Source organism: Ranitomeya imitator, chromosome 3, assembly GCF_032444005.1.
Source record: "Ranitomeya imitator isolate aRanImi1 chromosome 3, aRanImi1.pri, whole genome shotgun sequence".
In the NCBI taxonomy this organism is placed as follows: Eukaryota; Metazoa; Chordata; class Amphibia; order Anura; family Dendrobatidae; genus Ranitomeya; species Ranitomeya imitator.
Genome location: NC_091284.1, coordinates 214,792,775 through 214,814,012, shown reverse-complemented (window position 1 = coordinate 214,814,012; position 21,238 = coordinate 214,792,775). Strand labels below are relative to the sequence as shown.

Genomic DNA, 21,238 nt, shown 5'->3' with positions numbered 1-21,238 from the left:
GCAGCCCATACTGGCGGTACAAACCACGTGCCTCCTGCTTCATTCCGCAGATAGTGTCAGTCCGTGACACACTACCCTATCTCAGTAGCTTGTTTCTACCTCATGCGCACTATTTTGCAGCCCATACTGGCAGTACATTCCGCGTGGCTCCTGCTCCATCCAGCAGTTAGTGTCACTTGTGACACACCATTGTATCTCTGCGGCTTGTGCCTACCCCCGCGACCTATATGTCTTCAGGCTTCTTATTGATGCAATCTAACTTTGCTACTCGGGGCTTCTCTAAGCATACTAGTATATTAGCACACTGATGAAGGTCCAGTAACGACCGAAACGTTTGTGAATACTGTATGTAAATAAAACCCCCACTTTGCATCACAACACTTTTGGAGTGTGCTAGTCACTTGCATTTTATAAATGGGGTTTGGCCCATCAGTTGTGTTGTGCAGAAGTCTGGTGGATACACAGCTGATAGTCCTACTGAATAGACTGTTAGAATTTGTATTATGGCAAGAAAAAAGCAACTAAATAAAGAAAAACAAGTGGCCATCATTTCTTTAAGAAATGAAAGTCAGTCTGAAAAATTGGGAAAACTTTGAAAAGTGTCCCCAAGTGCAGTGGCAAAAACCATCAAGCACTACAAAGAAACTGGCTCACATGAGGACCGCCCCAGGAAAGGAAGACCAAGAGTCACCTCTGCTTCTGAGGATAAGTTTATCCGAGTCACCAGCCTCAGAAATCGCAGATTAACAGCAGCTCAGATTAGAGACCAGGTCAATGCCACACTGAGTTCTAGCAGCCGACACATCTCTACAACAACTGTTAAGAGGAGACTTTGTGCAGCAGGCCTTCATGGTAAAATAGCTGCTAGGAAACCACTGCTAAGGACAGGCAACAAGCAGAAGAGACTTGTTTGGGCTAAAGAACACGAGGAATTAACATTAGACCAGTGGAAATCTGTGCTTTGGTCTGATGAGTCCAAATTTGAGATCTTTGGTTCCATCCACCGTGTAGTTGTGCGACACAGAAAAGGTGAACGGATGGACTCTACATGCCTGGTTGCCACCATGAAGCATGGAGGAGGAGGAGTGATGGTGTGGGGGTGCTTTGCTGGTGACTGTTGGGGATTTATTCAAAATTGAAGGCATACTGAACCAGCATGGCTACCACAGCATCTTGCAGCGGCATGCTATTCCATCCGGTTTGCGTTTAGTTGGACCATCATTTATTTTTCAACAGGACATTGACCCCAAACACACCTCCAGGCTGTGTAAGGGCTATTTGACCAAGAAGGAGAGTGATGGGGTGCTACGTCAGATGACCTGGCCTCCACAGTCACCAGACCTGAACCCAATCGAGATGTTTGGGTTGAGCTGGACCGCAGAGTGAAGGCAAAAGGGCCAACAAGTGCTGAGCATCTCTTGGGAACTCTTTCAAGATTGTTGGAAGACCATTCCTGGTGACTACCTCTTGAAGCTCATCAAGAGAATGCCAAGAGTGTGCAAAGCAGTCATCAAAGCAAAAGGTGGCTACTTTGAAGAACCTAGAATATAAGACATATTTTCAGTTGTTTCACACTTTTTTGTTAAATATATAGTTCCACATGTGTTAATCCATAGTTTTGATGCCTTCAGTGTGAATGTACAATTTTGGTAGTCATGAAAATACAGAAAAATCTTTAAATGAGAAGGTGTGTCCAAACTTTTGGTCTGTACTGTATATATTTATAATATACCTCAGGTATAGAGACAAAGATGCAAGGGCCAGTATAGTGGGGCGTGATAGTTAATGGTGGTGATCATATATTGACACATACCAAAATTGTTTCGTGTGTGCCAAAGTGTTTGGTAGCAGATCACTGGATCTGTAGTGAAAAAAACACATGGGTTCAAAAATGTGGGGTGAACAGATGGAGGCGCAGTAGAAAAAATCAGCAAAACATACCCAAGACTCTGTTTGTTTTGGATAAATAGATGCAGGGATTGTAGCCTGAAAATGGACGCAGACTGTTAGGAGTCACGGCTCAATAAAAAGGTGATTGTGATAGGGGGCCGTTGGTGGTGACTAACCTGTGCGCTTGCAGCTGGCGAGTACAGAGTGCCGCAGTGGCATGTAGAGGACGCGGTGTCCGCCGCTGGTCCTGCAACTGTGAGCGCGGTCTGCGTGTTTGTACAGTATATAGGAGAAGGGGCGGGATTCGGAAACAGCGTGGCATTGATCGGCATGGAAAATGGAAGTGACGTCACCGGAAGATAATGGGTGTGCGTTCCACAGGGAGATGGTGCGTTCCATTCATAGTGCTGCACAGCGTTCCACTATGTGGAGGAGGGACTAGGCTGTTATTGGGGTGCGTTCCACTGACTTCGAGTGTAGGGGGACAGATATGGATTGGTGAGAATTGACCTTGTGATGCAGCCAAGAGCATGCAGGTGAACAGAAGGTGCAGGCCAAAGTATGTAGAAGATGAAATCTCTAGTATAAGCGGCTCTAGGAAGAACAGAGAATATCAGATATTAGTAGAGATATACACAAATAATAACAATATAACCTAGCTGGCCATGTATTAGAGATATAAACAGTTCTGTAAAAAAAAACATGAACATAAGTTTGCAATAAACATACGACGAAAAAAGACAAAAAGTATCATTAAGAGTGCAATCCATAGCTGGTAGTAGTACACATTTAGAGCCTGTGGTCCTAGATAAATGATAAGGTCATATTCCCTATTAAGACCTTTTGGGGACAAGGTGTCTAGGGTGTGGATCCAGAAGGCCTCCCGTCATTTTAGTTGTTTAATTCGGTCCCCCCCTCTCCTGGACTGTGGAATTTGTTCTAAGATTTGAAATTTCAATTGGGCTATTTTATGTCCCATAGTGATAAAATGGTAGGGGATGGGGAGTAGCATATTTTTACATCGTATAGTGCTTTTGTGCTTCGAAATACGATCTTTGACAGATTGTGTCGTTTCGCCCGCATATAATAGACCACAGGGACTTTTAATTGCATAAAAAGCAAAAGATGTATCGCAAGTGAAAAAGCCCTGGGTTTTGTACATATCGCCAGTTAGTGGGTGATAAATGCCTAGGCGTTTCTGTACATTATTGCACTGGGTGCAGTTTAAGCATGGGAAAGTGCCGTTTTTGGGACTTTGTCAGAAACGGTGTCTCTTGGTAGACTTATCAGGACCTATGTCAGCCCTAATTAGGGTGTCTCTCAAGTTAGGGGCCCATCTGAAACGGGGTAAAAAAAGGTTCTTTGAATTCCGGAATTTCAGGATAGGCTGAATGGAGTAGTGGCCAATGTTTCTGGATAGATTTGTGAATCAGATAAGCGAAAGGGTGATAAGAATGGACAAAAGCTATCCTGTCAGTTTTTTTGCGTTTCACAATATGTTGTGAAGGTCTAGATCTATTGAGAACAGATTGGGGATAGCCCCTTTCTCTGAACTTAGATTCCATTTCCTGCCTCAACAGGGCAGATAAGTACATCTGCGCAGTGGCAGTAGCCATATCTTATATCAGCCAAAACTGCTGACAAGTGCCCTTTAAGTAGGTGTGGGAAAAGATGCTGCAAAGTTAGAATGCTTGAAAACATAGAAGTGTTAATAATTTCTCTTATCAATTAATAACTTGCAAAATGAGTGAACAAAAGTAAAATCTACATCACATCAATATACACTGCTCAAAAAAAAATAAAGGGAACACTTAAACAACAGAATATAACTCCAAGTAAATCAAACTTCTGTGAAATCAAACTGTCCACTTAGGAAGCAACGCTGTTTGACAATCAATTTCACATGCTTTTGTGCAAATGAAGTAGACAACAGATGGAAATTATTGGCAATTATAAAGACACACTCAATAAAGGAGTGGTTCTGCAGATGGGACGACAGACCACATCTCAGTACCAATGCTTTCTGGCTGATGTTTTGGTCACTTTTGAATGTTGGTTGTGCTTTCACACTCATGGTAGCATGAGACGGACTCTACAACCCACACAAGTGGCTCAGGTAGTGCAGCTCATCCAGGATGGCACATCAATGCGAGTTGTGGCAAGAAGGTTTGCTGTGTCTGTCAGCGTAGTGTCCTGAGGCTGGAGGAGCTACCAGGAGACAGGCCAATACACCAGGAGACGTGGAGGGGGCTGTAGGAGGGCAACAACCCAGCAGCAGGACCGCTACCTCAGCCTTTGTGCAAGGAGGAACAGGGGGAGCTCTTGCAGAGCCCTGCAAAATGATCTCCAGCAGGCCACAAATGTGCATGTGTCTGCACCAACGGTTAGAAACCGACTCCATGAGGATGGTCTGAGTGCCCGATGTCCACAGATGGGGGTTGTGCTCACAGCCCAACACTGTGCAGGACGATTGACATTTGCCACAGAACACCAGGATTGGCAAATTCGCCACTGGCTCCCTGTGCTCTTTTCAGGTGAAAGCTGATTCACACTGAGCACATGTGACAGAGTCTGGAGACGCTGTGTTGAGCGATCTGCTGCCTGCAACATCCTTTAGCATGACCGGTTTGGCAGTGGGTTAGTAATGGGGTGGGGTGGCATTTCTTTGGAGGGCCGCACAGCCCTCCATATGCTCACCAGAGGTAGCCTGACTGCCATTAGGTACTGAGATGAGATCCTCAGACTCCTTTTGAGACCATATGCTGGTGCGGTTGGCTCTGGGTTCCTCCTAATGCAGGACAATGCCAGACCTCATGTGGCTGGAGTGTCAGCAGTTCCTGCAAGATGAAGGCATTAAAGCTATGGACTGGCACGCCCGTTCCCCAGACCTGAATCCGATTGAACTCATCTGGGACATCATGTCTCACACCATCCACCAATGTCACGTTGCACCACAGACTGTCCAGGAGTTGGCGGATGCTTTAGTCTGGGTGTGGGAGGAGATCCCTCAGGAGACCATCCGCCGCCTCACCAGGAGCATGCCCAGGCGTTGTAGGGAGATCAAACAGGCACGTGGAGGCCACACACACTATTCAGCATCATTTCCTTGTCTTGAGGCATTTCAACTGAAGTTGGATCAGCCTGTAACTTCATTTTCCACTTTGATTTTGAGTATCTTTCCAACTCCAGACCTCCGTGGAATATTAGTTGTGATTTACGATGATCATTTTTAGGTTTTATTATTCTCAACACATTTGTAATGAATAAAGATTTACGACTGGAATATTTCATTCAGTGATATCTAGGATGTGGGATTTTAGTGTTCCCTTTATTTTTTTGAGTAGTGTATTTAGTGTGACCAGCGTTTTAAAAAAAAAAAAAAATCTTGAAGGGAACCTGTCAGCAGGATTATTCTCAGTAACCTTACAGCCAGTGTCAGTTTTGCGCCATTATACTGATTTAACGTGATTCCTTGGTTGGTGAAATCCGTCTTGTGGTTGTTTAGTCTTTATTTTCAGGTGTGAGTTAATGATATGCTCACGCTCAGGGACGGCCTGTGGGGGGTCTTCATGGGGTGCTCTGATTCACCCTTATGGCTTCTGACAGATCACTGATCCCTCACTGATCTACCCCCTATTTTATATACTGCATATCATATTGTGGGGTTAGGAAAATAAAAAAATTAGATCCAGAAGAATGGTGCCAGCGCATGCATAGTAACATCTACCTCTTAAAGGTAACCTGTCACCCCCAAAATCAAAGGTGAGCTAAGCCCACCAGCATCAGGGGCTTATCTACAGCATTCTGTAATGCTGTAGATAAGCCCCTATGTATCCTGAAAGATGAGAAAAAGAGGTTAGATTATACTCACCCAGGGGCGGTCCTGGTCCGAGGAACCCGGCGCCTGCACACTGCAGTACTTTGCTTTGCCCTCAAGAGGGCAGACAAAGTACACCTGCGCCGGAGCCGCGGCAGGAAGAGAAGAGGACGTCATCGTAAGAAGATGGGAGGCCCCGGACCGGACTGCGATGCCCATCGGACCGAGACCGCCCCTTGGTGAGTATCATCTTACCTCTTTCTCATCTTTGAGGTAACATCAGGCGCTTATCTACAGAATTCCAGAATGCTGTAGATAAGCCCCTGATGCTGGTGGGCTTAGCTCGCCTTCGATTTTGGGGGTGACAGGTTCCCCTTAAATGGCTTTAGTTTTGGCTGCATTTTACTTCACTTACTTTGGCTGTCATTGTTAAATGTCCAGTGCTTGCTCCCCAAAGATGGGCAATAGAAGAGCACTGAGGTTAAACCCTCCTTCCTTATTAATATTCTTTGTAAATTAGACCAGACAGACAGACATCCATTTAACCCTGCTGTTCTGTTGGTCAAAAATGACCGACTTTGAACTTCAATATTCTTTAAAATATTCAAGATGCGGCTCTGAAACCCGTGGCCGACCGACCCATCCTCATTTAAGTCAATCAACCACAAGTTTCAGAACCGCATCTTGAACACCCCAAAAAATACCAAAGTTCAAAATAGGTCTCCCCAGACCGAACAGAACAGCAGGGTTAATGTGTATAGAGGCCACCAATTCTCTCATGACAGTTGATGTTGGGGAGAGAAGAATTAAAGGGGTATTTCCATCTCCAAGATCCTATCCCAATAGGTAGTAGGTGTAATAATAATATTAGCAAATACCTCCCATTAGAAATCTACAGTCATGGCCAAAAGTTTTGAGAATGAGACAACTATTAATTTTTCCAAAGTCTACTGCTTCATTTTTTCTTATGGCAATTTGCATATACTCCTGAATGTCAGAGTGATCAGCTTAACAACAATTACTGTACTTGCAAAGTCAATATTTGCCCAGAAAATGATCTTTAACACCCAAAACACATTTCAACATCATTGCAGTCCTGCCTTAAAAGGAGCAGCTAACATCGTTTTAGTGATTGATCCATTAACACAGGTGTGGGTGTTGATGAGGACAGGGCTGACGATCAATCAGTCATGATTAAGTAAGAATGACATCACTGGACACTTTAAAAGGAGGCTGGTGCTTGGTATCATTGTTTCTCTTCAGTTAACCATGGTTATCTCTAAAGAAACACGTGCAGCCATCATTGCACTGCACAAAAATGGCCTAACAGGGAAGAGTATCGCAGCTACAAAGATTGCACCTCAGTCAACAATCTATCGCATCATCAAGAACTTCAAGGAGAGAGCTTCCATTGTTGTCAAAAAGGCTCCAGGTCTCGCAAGAAAGACCAGCAAGCGCCAGGACCGTATCTTAAAACTGTTTCAGCTGCGGGATCGGACTACCAGCAGTGCCGAGCTTGCTCAGGAATGGCAGCAGGCTGGTGTGAGTGCTTCTGCACGCACTGTGAGGCGGAGACTCTTTGAGCAAGGCCTGGTTTCAAGGAGGGCAGCAAAGAAGCCACTTCTCTCCAGAAAAAACATCAGGGACTGACTGATATTCTGCAAAAGGTACAGGGAGTGGACTGCTGAGGACTGGGGCAAAGTCATTTTCTCTGATGAATCCCCTTTTCGATTGTTTGGGACATCTGGAAAGCAGCTTATTGGGAGAAGAAGAGGTGAGTGATACCACCAGTCTTGTCTCATGTCAACTGTAAAGCATCCTGAAACCATTCATGTGTGGGGTTGCTTCTCAGCCAAGGGAATCATCTCACTCACAGTCTTGCCTAAAAACACAGCCATGAATAAAGAATGGTACCAGAATGTCCTCCAAGAGCAACTTCTCCCAAACGTCCAAGAGCAGTTCGGCGCCCAACAATGCCTTTTTCAGCATGATGGAGCACCTTGCCATAAAGCAAAGGTGATAGCTAAATGGCTCATGGAACAAAACATAGACATTTTGGGTCCATGGCCTGGAAACTCCCCAGATCTTAATCCCATTGAGAACTTGTGGTCAATCATCAAGAGACGAGTGGACAAACAAAAACCAACAAATTCTGGCAAAATGCAAGCATTGATTATGCAAGAATGGACTGCTATCAGTCAGGATTTGGTCCAGAAGTTGATTGAGAGCATGCCAGGGAGAATTGCAGAGGTCTTGAAGAAGGGTCAACACTGCAAATATTGACTTGCTGCATTAACTCATTCTAACTGTCAATATAACCTATTGGTACTCATAATATGAATGCAATTATATTTCTGTATGTGGTATAAACATCAGACAAACACTAATAAAAACCAGAGGGCAGCAGATCATGTGAAAATATAATTTTGGTGTCATTCTCAAAACTTCTGGCCATGACTGTAGTATAGTTCTGCTGATAAGCTATGTTGCTTACCTTATGTACAGTTGTGGCCAAAAGTATTGACACCCCTGCAATTCTGTCAGATAATACTCAGTTTCTTCCTGAAAATGATTGCAAACACAAATTCTTTGTTATTATCTTCATTTAATTTGTCTTAAATGAAAAAACACAAAAATAATTGTCCTAAAGCCAAATTGGATATAATTCCACACCAAACATAAAAAAGGGGGTGGACAAAAGTATTAGCACCATTCGAAAAATCATGTGATGCTTCTCTAATTTGTGTAATTAACAGCACCTGTAACTTACCTGTGGCACCTAACAGGTGTTGGCAATAACTAAATCACACTTGCAGCCAGTTGACATGGATTAAAGTTGACTCAACCTCTGTCCTGTATCCTTGTGTGTACCACATTGAGCATGGAGAAAAGAAAGAAGACCAAAGAACTGTCTGAGGACTTGAGAAACCAAATTGTGAGGAAGCATGAGCAATCTCAAGGCTACAAGTCCATCTCAAAAGACCTGAATGTTCCTGTGTCTACCGTGCACAGTGTCATCAAGAAGTTTAACCCCTTCATGACCGGGGGATTTTTCGTTTTTCCGTGTTCGTTTTTCGCTCCCCTCCTTCCCAGAGCCATAACTTTTTTATTTTTCCGTCAATTTGGCCATGTGAGGGCTTATTTTTTGCGGGACGAGTTGTACTTTTAAACGACATCATTGGTTGTAGCATGTCGTGTACTAGAAAACGGGAAAAAAATTCCAAGTGCGGTGAAATTGCAAAAAAAGTGCAATCCCACATTGGTTTTTTGTTTGGCTTTTTTGCTAGGTTCACTAAATGCTAAAACTGACCTGCCATTATGATTCTCCAGGTCATTACGAGTTCATAGACACCAAACATGACTAGGTTATTTTTTATCTAAGTGGTGAAAAAAAATTCCAAACTTTGCTAAAAAGAAAAAATTGCGCCATTTTCCGATACTCGTAGCTTCTCCATTTTTCATCATCTGGGGTCGGTTGAGGGCTTATTTTTTGCGTGCCGAGATGACGTTTTTAATGATAGCATTTTGGTGCAGATGCGTTCTTTTGATCGCCCGTTATTGCATTTTAATGCAATGTCGCGGCGACCAAAAAAACGTAATTCTGGCGTTTCGAGTTTTTTTCCCGCTACGCTGTTTAGCGATCAGGTTAATACTTTTTTTTATTTGATAGATCGGGCGATTCTGAGCGCGGCGATACCAAATATGCGTAGATTTGATATTTTTTTTATTGATTTATTTTGATTGGGGCGAAAGGGGGGTGATTTAAACTTTTATGTTTTTTTTATTTTTTTCACATTTTTTAAAACTTTTTTTTTTAACTTTTGCCATGCTTCAATAGCCTCCATGAGAGGCTAGAAGCAGGCACAACCCGATCGGCTCTGCTACATAGCAGCGATCTGCTGATCGCTGCTATGTAGCAGAATTGCACGTGTGCTGTGAGCGCCGACCACAGGGTGGCGCTCACAGCGACGGGCAATCAGTAACCATAGAGGTCCCAAGGACCTCTATGGTTACCATTCACAAGCATCGCCGACCCCCGATCATGTGACGGGGGTCGGCGATGACGTCATTTCCGGCCACTCGGCCGGAAGCGGTAGTTAAATGCCGCTGTCTGCGTTTGACAGCGGCATTTAACTAGTTAATAGGTGCGGGCAGATCGCGATTCTGCCCGCGCCTATTACGGGCACATGTCAGCTGTTCAAAACAGCTGACATGTCCCGGCTTTGGTGCGGGCTCACCGCGGAGCCCTGCATCAAAGCAGGGGAGCCGGCATCGGACGGTATAGTACGTCCGATGCCGGTAAGGGGTTAAAGCCCATGGCACTGTGGCTAACCTCCCTAGATGTGTTTGGAAAAAAAAAATTGCTAAGAGATTTCAACGCAAGATTGTGCGGATGTTGGATAAAGATCCTTGACTAACATCCAAACAAGTTCAAGCTGCCCTGCAGTCCGAGGGTACAACAGTGTCAACCCGTACTATCCGTCGGCATCTGAATGAAAAGGGACTGTATGGTAGGAGACCCAGGAAGACCCCACTTCTTACCCCGAGACATAAAAAAGCCAGGCTGGAGTTTGCCAAAACTTACCTGAAAAAGCCTAAAACGTTTTGGAAGAATGTTCTCTGGTCAGATGAGACAAAAGTAGAGCTTTTTGGGCAAAGACATCAACATAGAGTTTACAGGAGAAAAAAAGAGGCATACAAAGAAAACACTGTCCCTACAGTCAAACATGGCGTAGGTTCCCTGATGTTTTGGGGTTGCTTTGCTGCCTCTGGCACTGGACTGCTTGACCGTGTGCATGGCATTATGAAGTCTGAAGACTACCAACAAATTTTGCAGCATAATGTAGGGCCCAGTGTGGGAAAGCTGGGTCTCCCTCAGAGGTCATGGGTCTTCCAGCAATGACAATGACCCAAAACACACTTCAAAAAGCGCTAGAAAATGGTTTGAGAGAAAGCACTGGAGACTTCTAAGGTGGCCAGCAATGAGTTCAGACCTGAATCCCATAGAACACCTGTGGAGAGATCTTAAAATGGCAGTTTGGAGAAGGCACCCTTCAAATATCAGGGACCTGGAGCAGTTTGCCAAAGAAGATTGGTCTAAAATTCCAGCAGAGCATTGTAAGAAACTCATTGATGGTTACTGGAAGCGATTGGTCGCAGTTATTTTGGCTAAAGGTTGTGCAACCAAGTATTAGGCTGAGGGTGCCAATACTTTTGTCTGGCCCATTTTTGGAGTTTTGTGTGAAATGATCAATTTTTTGCTTCATTCTCTTATGTTTATTCATTTAAGACAAATTTAAATGAAGATAATAATACTAAAGAATTCGTGATTGCAATCATTTTCAGGAAGAAACTGAGTATCTGACAGAATGGCAGGGGTGTGAATACTTTTGGCCACAACTGTACAGCGCATTGCGGCAGCTTAGGAATCCGGTTACATCCACTTATAGTGAGTTGTTAGTGATTGTAACCATGGATACCTAAGCTACTGCAATGCCTTGCACCTGGTCTAAGCAACATAGCTAATCAGACGAAATATAGTACATTTCTAATTGGAGGTATTTGCTAATATTATTGTTAATACACTTACTACATACTGGGATAGGATCTTAGAGTTTGGAATACTCCTTTTAAGCACTTGAAATTTGAACAAAAGACCCTTTTGTCCTCCCTGTTGATAAACCCGCCACAAAGGAGGGGCCTCCAGCATTTAAATTGAACACGTGGGGCTTGGGAGAGGTAGCTGTCGACTGTTGGAGCCTTTTACTGACCGCTATCTGTGGTGTAGCCAGCTTTTAGAGGGTATTGCTCTTTTTCAGGTGTTATCCTGATAATCTACCTCTATAAATCCTATATTGTATCATATAATGTAAATTAAGGTTGAATGGAATCTTTAATTTTTGCTTCATTTTCTTAATTTGTATTTCATTCCTGTGAATGATATTTATTTCAGTGGATAGATATTGACGTCTGTGAAAGAGAATTTGTAATCAGAAAGTGACCTATTGTTCATAAGGGAACCGTACTTTCCACCAACTTTGCATAAATCAATAGTACAGGTCGAATATAAGAATGTAATATCTTATCAGACAATCCAGGTTCTCTCTCCACCTATGGAACAATACTTTCCCCTCCCCCGCCTTCTGATCTTACTATTCATTTAGAGAAAAAAAAATCAGCTAAAAAGACAGCTTACTAAAGAGACAGACTGCCACCACTGAGGTGTCAGGTTACACTGCATATTATACTGTATGGTGAGGGGGTGGGAGACACAGAAAGCTAATGCTGCACTTTTCTATCAAGTCTGTCATCTCACCCTACGGCTGGATGTACAGCTCAGGACTGCCATCTGTAGTCCTCTATTGTGAGCTGTGATATGTATGGAGACATCCCAGCGGCTGATAATCTGCAAGTCATATAATGGCCAGGAATAGTCTTATTCCCCATGTTTGCACATGATTGCGTAATTTGAAAAGTTACTTGAAAGTATAGTGACCCTTTAAATTAAGTTTTTATGTTGTATTAATTTTTTTCTGCACTTTTCGTATCTGGATTTGCAGGAGGACTGCAACCGGCCGACATCCCGGGGGTCTCTTCTGATTAGTGGGCCAGATGCAACGTCATGAGCAGCATCGTGTGACCATGATGATGTCTCGCCGGCCTACGAGTCAGAAGAGGCGCCCGGCGTACCGGCAGGTGGCTGCTTCTCAGGGCTTCACCACTTTGCTATCGTCATTATTGTAATGTAGAATAATTCTGCCATCTCATTTTTACTGAACGCTATAAGGGCCAAACCTGAGAGGCAATGTGGCAATTGCATTTTTGTGGGGGGATTCACCTTTTCACACCACTTAGGATTTGGCTTTTTCTGTCTCTTTCTTCAATACATAACATGAGAAAAGGAATAGTATCGATCAGAACTACAACTTGCTTTTTTTTTTTTTTAAACAAGCCCCCGTATGGCTACGCCAACCGTAAAATAAAAAGATGGGGAGGAAACGGCTAAAGGTGAAAAACCACAAATCTCCTGCCCCTGAAAGGGTTAACAGCATGTATAATGGGAGGCTGACTGTGGATGGTTGCAGCAGAATGTCCGTCCCTGTGTCTTCCCTCGCCTTTCTGGTCTCCTCTTTTCCTAGAGTGATGGCGGACTTCATGCGTTATACAGGGTGGAGCGCGGTAATTTGCTGATTTGGGAATGAAATAAAAAAATTATGATCATTAGAAAAATTTATTTTATATTTTAATTATACTGAACAGTAATGGAATTTTTAAATTACATGGTTTTAAATAGTGTATCTGGCAAATGTCGACCTTCGCTATCCACACACTGCTGCATACGTTTTCTGAAGTTTTCATGAACTCTAACAAGCATGTCCACTGGTATTCTGCCAATTTCAGCTTCAATATTGTTTCTTAGGTCTTCCAAGGTGTTGGGACGGTTGATATACACCTTAGACTTCAGGTAACCCCAAAGGAAAAAATCGCATGGGGCTAAATCTGGTGAGCGTGCTGGCCAGTTCACATCTCCCCTCAAAGAGATAAGCCGTCCAGGAAACATTTGCCTCAAACAATTCATGGTAACCCTCGCTGTGTGTGCAGTGGCACCATCCTGTTGGAACCATGTATCCTCTAGTTCCATTGCCTCAAGAGCCGGCTGAAAATAATCCTGTATCATAGACAAGTACCGTTCGGAGTTCACAGTTATGGCACGACCATTATCCTGAAAAAAGTAAGGACCAATGATGCCTACTCGTGATATGGCGCACCACACAGTGACGCGGTCCGAATGCAGAGGTCTCTCGTGAACTTCTCTGGGGTTTGTTTCACTCCAGTAACGCATATTTTGTTTGTTTACACACCCACTGAGGTGAAAATGTGAAAATTCACCCAATTTACAATTGATTGCCGTCCAGGAACACGTCCGCGTGGAGGAACAGCGAATTGTAAACGAAAAGCACGCTGCACTGCAATGATTGAGTGGGCATTTGAAAAATACGCTTCAACACAAAATGACCTCTCCTCACGTGTCCACTGCATGATGGCAACTGAAAGGCAGAGGAATACAAATCTCCCATCAGCCACTGTAAGCCATACCCACTCTCCCCTCTCTTCGACCGACAGTGCCGCCACAGCATGCAGTGCAAAAAAGCAAATTACCGCGCTCCACCCTGTATTATGGGATGGGAAGATCTGCGGTTTCCGTCAGGTGCCTTTTCCCGGCCACCACTTCTGTGAATATGGAGGAGCCCCCTGTGCAGCTCCCTTTCAGGAAACCTGCAGACATAATCATCATTTCTGTGGTTTCATGTTCCTGGTTGTTACATTTTCTCCATGGCTACAATCTTGTTTTTAGAAACAGACAAATGGGCACATAATGGGAAATGACTTGGCACTGGTCCGTGCAGAGAACTCGCTAAGTAAGAACATGCTCTTATTTCTCTTGGTCTCTCGTTGTCCAAAACCACAAATTACTTTTGCTATTACGTCTGATAAAATAGTATTTTTTTTTTTAAATAAAGATTTATCCATTGCCCATGTCAGACTGCTCCCGTCTACGTATTTTATACAAAGGTCTAGTGAAAAGATGGACTATTGTGCAGCAGAGCAGGAGCCCATGTGCAGAGGAGCCCATGTTCCTGTACACTTGGATACAATGCCGCCTTCTCCCAACATCTCAGGCGTAGGCTGCAGATATAATGTGAATAGACGTGAGCACGTAAATGTCTTTTATCCAGTCGGGCGCTGTACTGTCTCCATCAGTTCCATAAACTCTAAATGGAGCAGTGAGCATGCGCCACCATCGCTACTGCGAGGAAGACCACGGGATCAGTTCCCCTTCTCTTGTGGGTGTGGAGCTCCAACAATCGGACCTATTAAAATTACGAAAAGTGTTTGTTTTTTTTTGTTTTTTTTTTTCTTTTACATATTTATTGTATAAATTTTAACTGAAATTATTTATTTTTTTCTGCAGGGATCCACTCTACAGAAATGACGGAATATAAGCTGGTGGTGGTGGGAGCTGGGGGCGTTGGGAAGAGTGCCTTAACGATACAGCTTATACAGAACCATTTTGTGGATGAATACGATCCTACCATTGAGGTACAGCCTACAATCAGCCGAACCTAGGAGATAAGTGATATTTGCACGAGCATGGTCGCTATACTAGTACTCTCTATTGGGGTTGCTACCGGGTACACACACTAAACAAGTTAAAGGGGTAGTCCGAAACCCAAACTTTCATTCACAGTGCTTATCTATTGAATGCCATAGTCTAATCTATTTTCTAATGTACTTTAAACAGTCCCTACCGTTCCCTCGCTTAAATATAAAATAAATTAATCCGATCGGTAAATAGAGTAACGAGCAAAAAATATTGAAACTCTAGAATTAGTTTATCGGCCACCGCAACATTGCAATAAGAGGCGATCAAAATATTGTATCTACCCCAAAATGTTATCAATAGAATTGTCTGCCCAGGGAGCAAAAAGTAAGCCCCCACCCAGCCCAAGATCACGAAAAATTGAAAGCATTCCCGGTCTTGGAAAATGGTGACAAAAGCAAAACTTTTTTTTTTTAATGCAAATTTTCAAAAACAAATTCACCACATAAATAAAAGAAAAAAAAATACTTATTTGGTATCTGAGTACTCATACTGACCTGAGGAATCCTATTTTGCCAGCTCGGATTTACGATACAGTGAACATGGGAAATAAATAATAATAAACAGTTGAAGAATTTTACTTTTGTTTTTTTTTTCAATTTCACTGCATTTGGATTTTTTTTCCCCGTTTTGCAGTACATTATGGTAAAATCAATGGCGTCATTCAAAAGTACAACTTGTCTCGCAAAAAACAAGCCCTCACGTGGCTATAAATAAAATTAAAAATAAAAAAGTTATGACTCTTGGGAGAAGGGGAGAAAAAAACGGAAACTGGCCCGAGGGTGAAGGGATTTAAAATGGCATTTTTAAGGATTTTGAAAGATATGGCAGCTAAAAATCTGTTTGCATAAGGGAAACAAAGCTGAGACTTGCTTGTCAAAGTGAAGAGATGTTGCCTTTTGACAGACGTGACTGTGCCACATCAATGTGGTTTTGTGACATTGTGTCTCAATGAATGAAGCAAACTAATCATACGTGCGATCTATTTCTTCCTCTGTAAACTCCCTTGCCTTTGTCTCCCTGTAGGATTCTTACCGGAAGCAGGTGGTGATTGATGGGGAGACCTGCTTGCTAGATATCTTGGACACCGCGGGTCAAGAGGAGTACAGCGCCATGCGCGACCAGTACATGCGCACGGGGGAAGGTTTCCTCTGCGTGTTCGCAATCAACAATAGCAAATCATTTGCAGATATCAATTCCTATAGGTAACGCAGGAAAGAAATATATCTTGGTATCGTGTTAGCCAGTAGATAGAAAAATATTTAGAATTGAGAGTCCTCAGTGGTTGATACCTTTTAATGGCTAACTGAAAAGATGGTAACAAATTACAAGCTTTCAAGACTACACAGGTCTCTTCATCAGGCAAAGACTAAAACAAAGTCTGAAGAATCACATATTTATGCACAACATAGCACAGAAAAAAAGGGAAAAACCATGGATAAGACAGGTGACATGAAGCAGAATTACCATGAGTGATAAACAGTTATGTCCATAAATATTGGGCCAGTTCTTAGATAAGGATTGTTTTATTGGGGTCTGGTTCTGTTGTGATGACCCCTCATAGTCTGAGGGGCAAGTTCCTTAGTTGATGTAAAAAGACATAAATTCGTGCGACACATTCATTCCTGCAGTGAGAGTGTCAAAGGTCGTCATCAGTTTATATTCCCAGACTCTTCTGTCTCTCTGAGATTTGAAGCTACCTTTTAACACAAGTAATTTCATGTCCATAATGTTATGATTTGGGAGACAAAAATGTATTGCCACAGGTAGATCCATTCTTTTTTCTCTTATTGTGCGGCGGTGAGAATTCATTCTTGTTTGAAGCTTTTGCCCTAAAAGGTAGCTTCAAATCTCAGAGAGACAGAAGAGTCTGGGAATATAAACTGATGACGACCTTTGACAGTTTCACTGCAGGAATAAATGTGTCGCACAGATTTATGTCTTTTTACATCAACTAAGGAACTTGCCCCTCAGACTATGAGGGGTCATCACACCAGAACCAGACCCCAATAAAACAATCCTTATCTAAGAACTGGCCCAATATTTATGGACATAACTGTTTATCACTCATGGTAATTCTGCTTCATGTCACCTGTCTTATCCATGGTTTTTCCCTTTTTTTTTCTGTGCTATGTTGTGCATTAATATGTGATTCTTCAGAATTTGTTTTAGTCTTTACCTGATGAAGAGACCTGTGTAGTCTTGAAAGCTTGCAATTTGTTACCATCTTTTCAGTTAGCTATTAAAAGGTATCAACCACTGAGGACTCCCAATTCTAAATATTTTTCTATAGGTAACGCAGAAGTGTAATGAATATTTAAGCCTGCCTGTTCCATGGTCCGACCATGATTCCCTGGTGGCAGCCTCTGCCGGCTCAGGAGTACAGGAATGACCAGGAAAGCTCATTTCCTCAGTTACCGTCCCCACAATTGTGGAGGCAGGCAGGGCACTGTTTGGGCAATTTGTTTTCTCTTCTGAAATGTTTGAAAATGATTGTGCTGCCTTTTTTTTCTCTCATACAGTTTATGAATTTCCATGGCCTATTTGGTCTTGTCATGTATCATATATAAGTGATCTGTCCCTAACTTAGGCCCCTTTCACCCACCAGTTTTTGCCATCAGTCACAATCCGTTGAATTGTGAAAAAAAACTAGTGACCACTAGCTTTACATGGTGGGCATTCGGTTAAATGGTCTTGTAATTCAGAGATACGCAGTGCTCCTCTATGCTCTGCTAGGTGAGGGCAGGATGGGCCAGTAGCGGGGTTCTCCTTTTATATAGTTAAAGAAGACCTTACACCAAATTTTTCATACCGAACTGGACACATGATGTAATTGTATCTGCAGAGTGGAATAAGATTTATTTTTTTAATTTCCCCTGGAGGCATGTATATCTTTTCCCAGTATGAGATTGTTTGATAATTCCAACTTGGACTTAACAAAAGTTAACTCATTAGGTGACTAATACTTTGCTAATAGCTCTGCAGCCACTATTGCATCGAGTGTGCAGTCCAACATGAATAATTTGGTTAAATGGTCCTTGACATATTCCTCGGGGATGTTTTTCACGAGGCATCTGTGTATTTACCTAATTTTATCCCTCTGCACTGACATCTGCAACTAAATGTCTTCCCCATTGCTTTGGCGAAATTGTTTCTCAGCTCAGTGTGGCTCTGCCGCTTCTTTAATAAGCAGCCCACTGTTAATAGACTATATACACTGACAGTCTAGTGTGGGCGGGGTTAGCTGTGGTGTGGGCGGGGTTAGCTTTCTGAGCTCTGCTGCATTGCTAAGTCTAATAACCCTTCTTGAGTCAGAACTGCTGCACCCAGTAAAATAAATGATACATCGTTGGATTCAGGATCTCTTTGCCTACATCATGCTGTTGTCAGATGAGGTTGCAAAACATTCTGACAGATTCCCTAATAATCTTATTCATAAATTAGGCTGGATGTAGGCTGCTATCTAGCTCATTCAGCTTTACATGTACAGATACAAAATGCTGTTGAGTGCATAGAGTAAGGGGGATCTGTTAAAAGAAAGGACCAGATTCTGAGTAAATCTGTTTAAAGGGAGATCTCCCACACCTGACTAAAAAGATGTCTTTTTAGGGCATCCTCAAAACTATGACTTAACCGGATTGTCTAGGGTACTGCATTACAGGGAACTGGCACAGCGCAACAAAACGTCTTAAGAGACTGGAGTGGGAAATTGGGGTTATGGAGGATGTCTTTCTTGTATCATTAACATAACTGATGGCACAGGTAGGATGGTGAAAAAGATGTATGGCTGCGTAAAACTGGAATTTAACCACTCGCCCCAAAAACTCACCAAAGTTGGGCGACCAGTGCAATAACTGGTACATGGTGGAGGTATCTGTATAGTGGCTGGACAAGAACCGGAGCCTGACTGCTGCGTTCAGGCCTAGAGAAGGGAGAGTTTAGTGAGGGGAAGACCAATTAATAGTTGCATTAGTCAAGACCAGAATGAATCAGAACAACTGTAAGAGTTTTTGTGGTTTGAAGGAAAGAAGAGTGTGAATGATATCCATGAGGCTCCAGTTCTGCCGTGCTGCTCGTACTTTCATGTTGGTGACATCTGTATTGCTTTGTGGATTGTATGTATAACCAGTTTATATGGTGGTCTAATCTTCTTGAGCATCCTTATTACTAGATAATTATACATAACACATACATGTTGCCTCTATAGGTTATTTGTAATAAACGGCCGTTCTTTCATTTTTAGGGAGCAGATAAAAAGAGTAAAAGACTCGGATGATGTTCCAATGGTACTTGTTGGTAACAAATGTGATCTCCCAACCAGAACTGTGGACACCAAGCAAGCCCAAGAATTGGCTAGAAGCTACGGAATCCCATTTGTTGAGACATCTGCAAAAACAAGACAGGTATATGTTTATTTTTGTGATCCAAATATATTTTGCAATATTATATTTGTCCACCGTATCATTGATTTCCATGCAAACTGTCTTTCCAGGGTGTTGAAGATGCTTTTTATACCCTGGTTCGTGAAATCCATCAGTACAGGATGAAAAAGCTTGATAGCAATGAAGACAGTAATCAGGGCTGCATTAAATTGCCTTGTTCTCTCATGTAATCTGGTAAGGGATAATTATCCATGATGTATATTGGTTTTGTACTGTAATCCTGTGTATTCAAAGATTTGATGTTTGCCAACTCTTCTTTTCTAGAATTTTTGGCCAAAGCACTGGAGGTCTTGCTCTCCACAAGAAGACCAAAGCTGGCATGCCATCTCACAAGACTGTTATAACAGAAACTCCACTTGACAAATGATTTACCTCGTTCATGGATGGTCGTACCACTGTGTGCACACTTGCCACACAACCGCTGCCATGTGGACCAACGTGTTAACCGCACCTGATGTAAAGCTCTAACCCCAAAGGAAATGACCTTGATGTTTGTACTTCGAGTGGTTAAACCGAGTATGATGTGGAGATGATTGCTTTGCATCTTTATTGCTGCACTTCATCTCAAGGATTTGTCATGTAGTGACCACCTGCCGTGCAGTTTACTAACTTTAGGGCTATGCCACTATTCCATATAGTATGTCTTAAGAGAAGACGTCCATTTTACCTTGAACTGGCAATGAAGCCTGATGCACTGTGTTCAGCCAACTATGCCTTACGTCCCTTGATGATCACTAGTTACCGCTTTCACAAAACAACCCACTTTGAAATGTTTAAGAAAATGCCATGATGGCCTTTACAGCTCTTGACGGCCCAATTACGTGACTTTTTGAGCCGTTCTTGCTTGAGTTCTAATCAGATGCAAAGATGGTTATTGATGGACCAAGATTATCATGTTCGTGTTAGTGCAAACTGTTGTGATATGGGTTTTGTAGTTGTTCACAGTCAGCCTTACTCTGTTACAGCCTAGAAGGAAGGCTGCATATACTGAGTTATGTTAAACTAACCTTTTGTTTGGATCAGTATTTTATAACCGTGAAATTAAAACATATTTTCCTTCTGTATTTGTACATACTTTATCATAAACTGAAATATAGATTTACGTAAAGCCAAGTAACTCAGTGTGACCAAGTATTAATAAATACATGGTCCTTTAATTCTGATGTGTTAAGATATACATTTATTCATATTTCCTAATTTTTGTAACCCATTGTAATATATTATAGGAAAACTTGAAATCTACAAAGTTGCCTGAATTCAAGCAAGAGACAATCGAGAATTTACTTATGCAAGCATTTGTAGAGTTCCTGATAAAGACTGTACGGCTTTGAAACGCCATTAGGACTGACATGAACTCTAAGGGGATTATTAAGTCTTAGGTGTTGTTGGAGAAAGGTTTGAAAGCTTTATATAAAAGCCACTGTTTACACAATAACTGTAGTCCTGTGTCCGGGAATCCATGCTTGGAGTGACCGGTCTGATGAACCCAACTGTTCCGCTCGTCCCTTGACGACACTTGTGTCCAGTATTCTGGCAGCTTTGTGTGGTCATTGAGATCAAGATGTGTATTCAAGATAAAAAATTATATTCTATTTTGTGTGTTTATTTAGTAATATGAGATTACAGTGGTTGAATCTAAGTATCCAAATCCCAAATGTAACAAAGTGGAGCATTACATATTACTGTGAAAGGTATCCTAACTACAAGATTACCTTGTTTTCCCCACCGAGGGCATTCTTTTTTTCAACTAGCTACTAACACAGTAGTAAACCCCTTTTTTTTTTTTTCTTTTATATTACTGTAAACTCATATTTTGGCCTTTAAAAATTTAAACATCTATATATAATTGCCAGTTGGGACTTCCGGCCACTGTCCCCGAATCCCATAAGGCACCGCTGCAGTGTCACTTGCGCCTGCGCAAAAATG

General features: G+C 42.4%; 1 protein-coding gene across 1 annotated transcript in view; it reads left to right on the top strand.

Annotated features, from left to right (window-relative positions):
* Positions 1–20,904, top strand: part of NRAS (NRAS proto-oncogene, GTPase) — a 45,079-nt gene extending 24,175 nt beyond the window's left edge. The window contains exons 2-6 of the mRNA XM_069756124.1: positions 14,682–14,809; positions 15,897–16,075; positions 19,114–19,273; positions 19,363–19,486; positions 19,577–20,904. Of these exons, the coding sequence (XP_069612225.1) occupies positions 14,699–14,809; positions 15,897–16,075; positions 19,114–19,273; positions 19,363–19,482 (570 nt within the window). The 5' untranslated portion in view covers positions 14,682–14,698 and the 3' untranslated portion in view covers positions 19,483–19,486; positions 19,577–20,904. The remainder of the gene's footprint in view (positions 1–14,681; positions 14,810–15,896; positions 16,076–19,113; positions 19,274–19,362; positions 19,487–19,576) is intronic.
* The last annotated feature ends 334 nt before the right edge of the window (positions 20,905–21,238 follow it).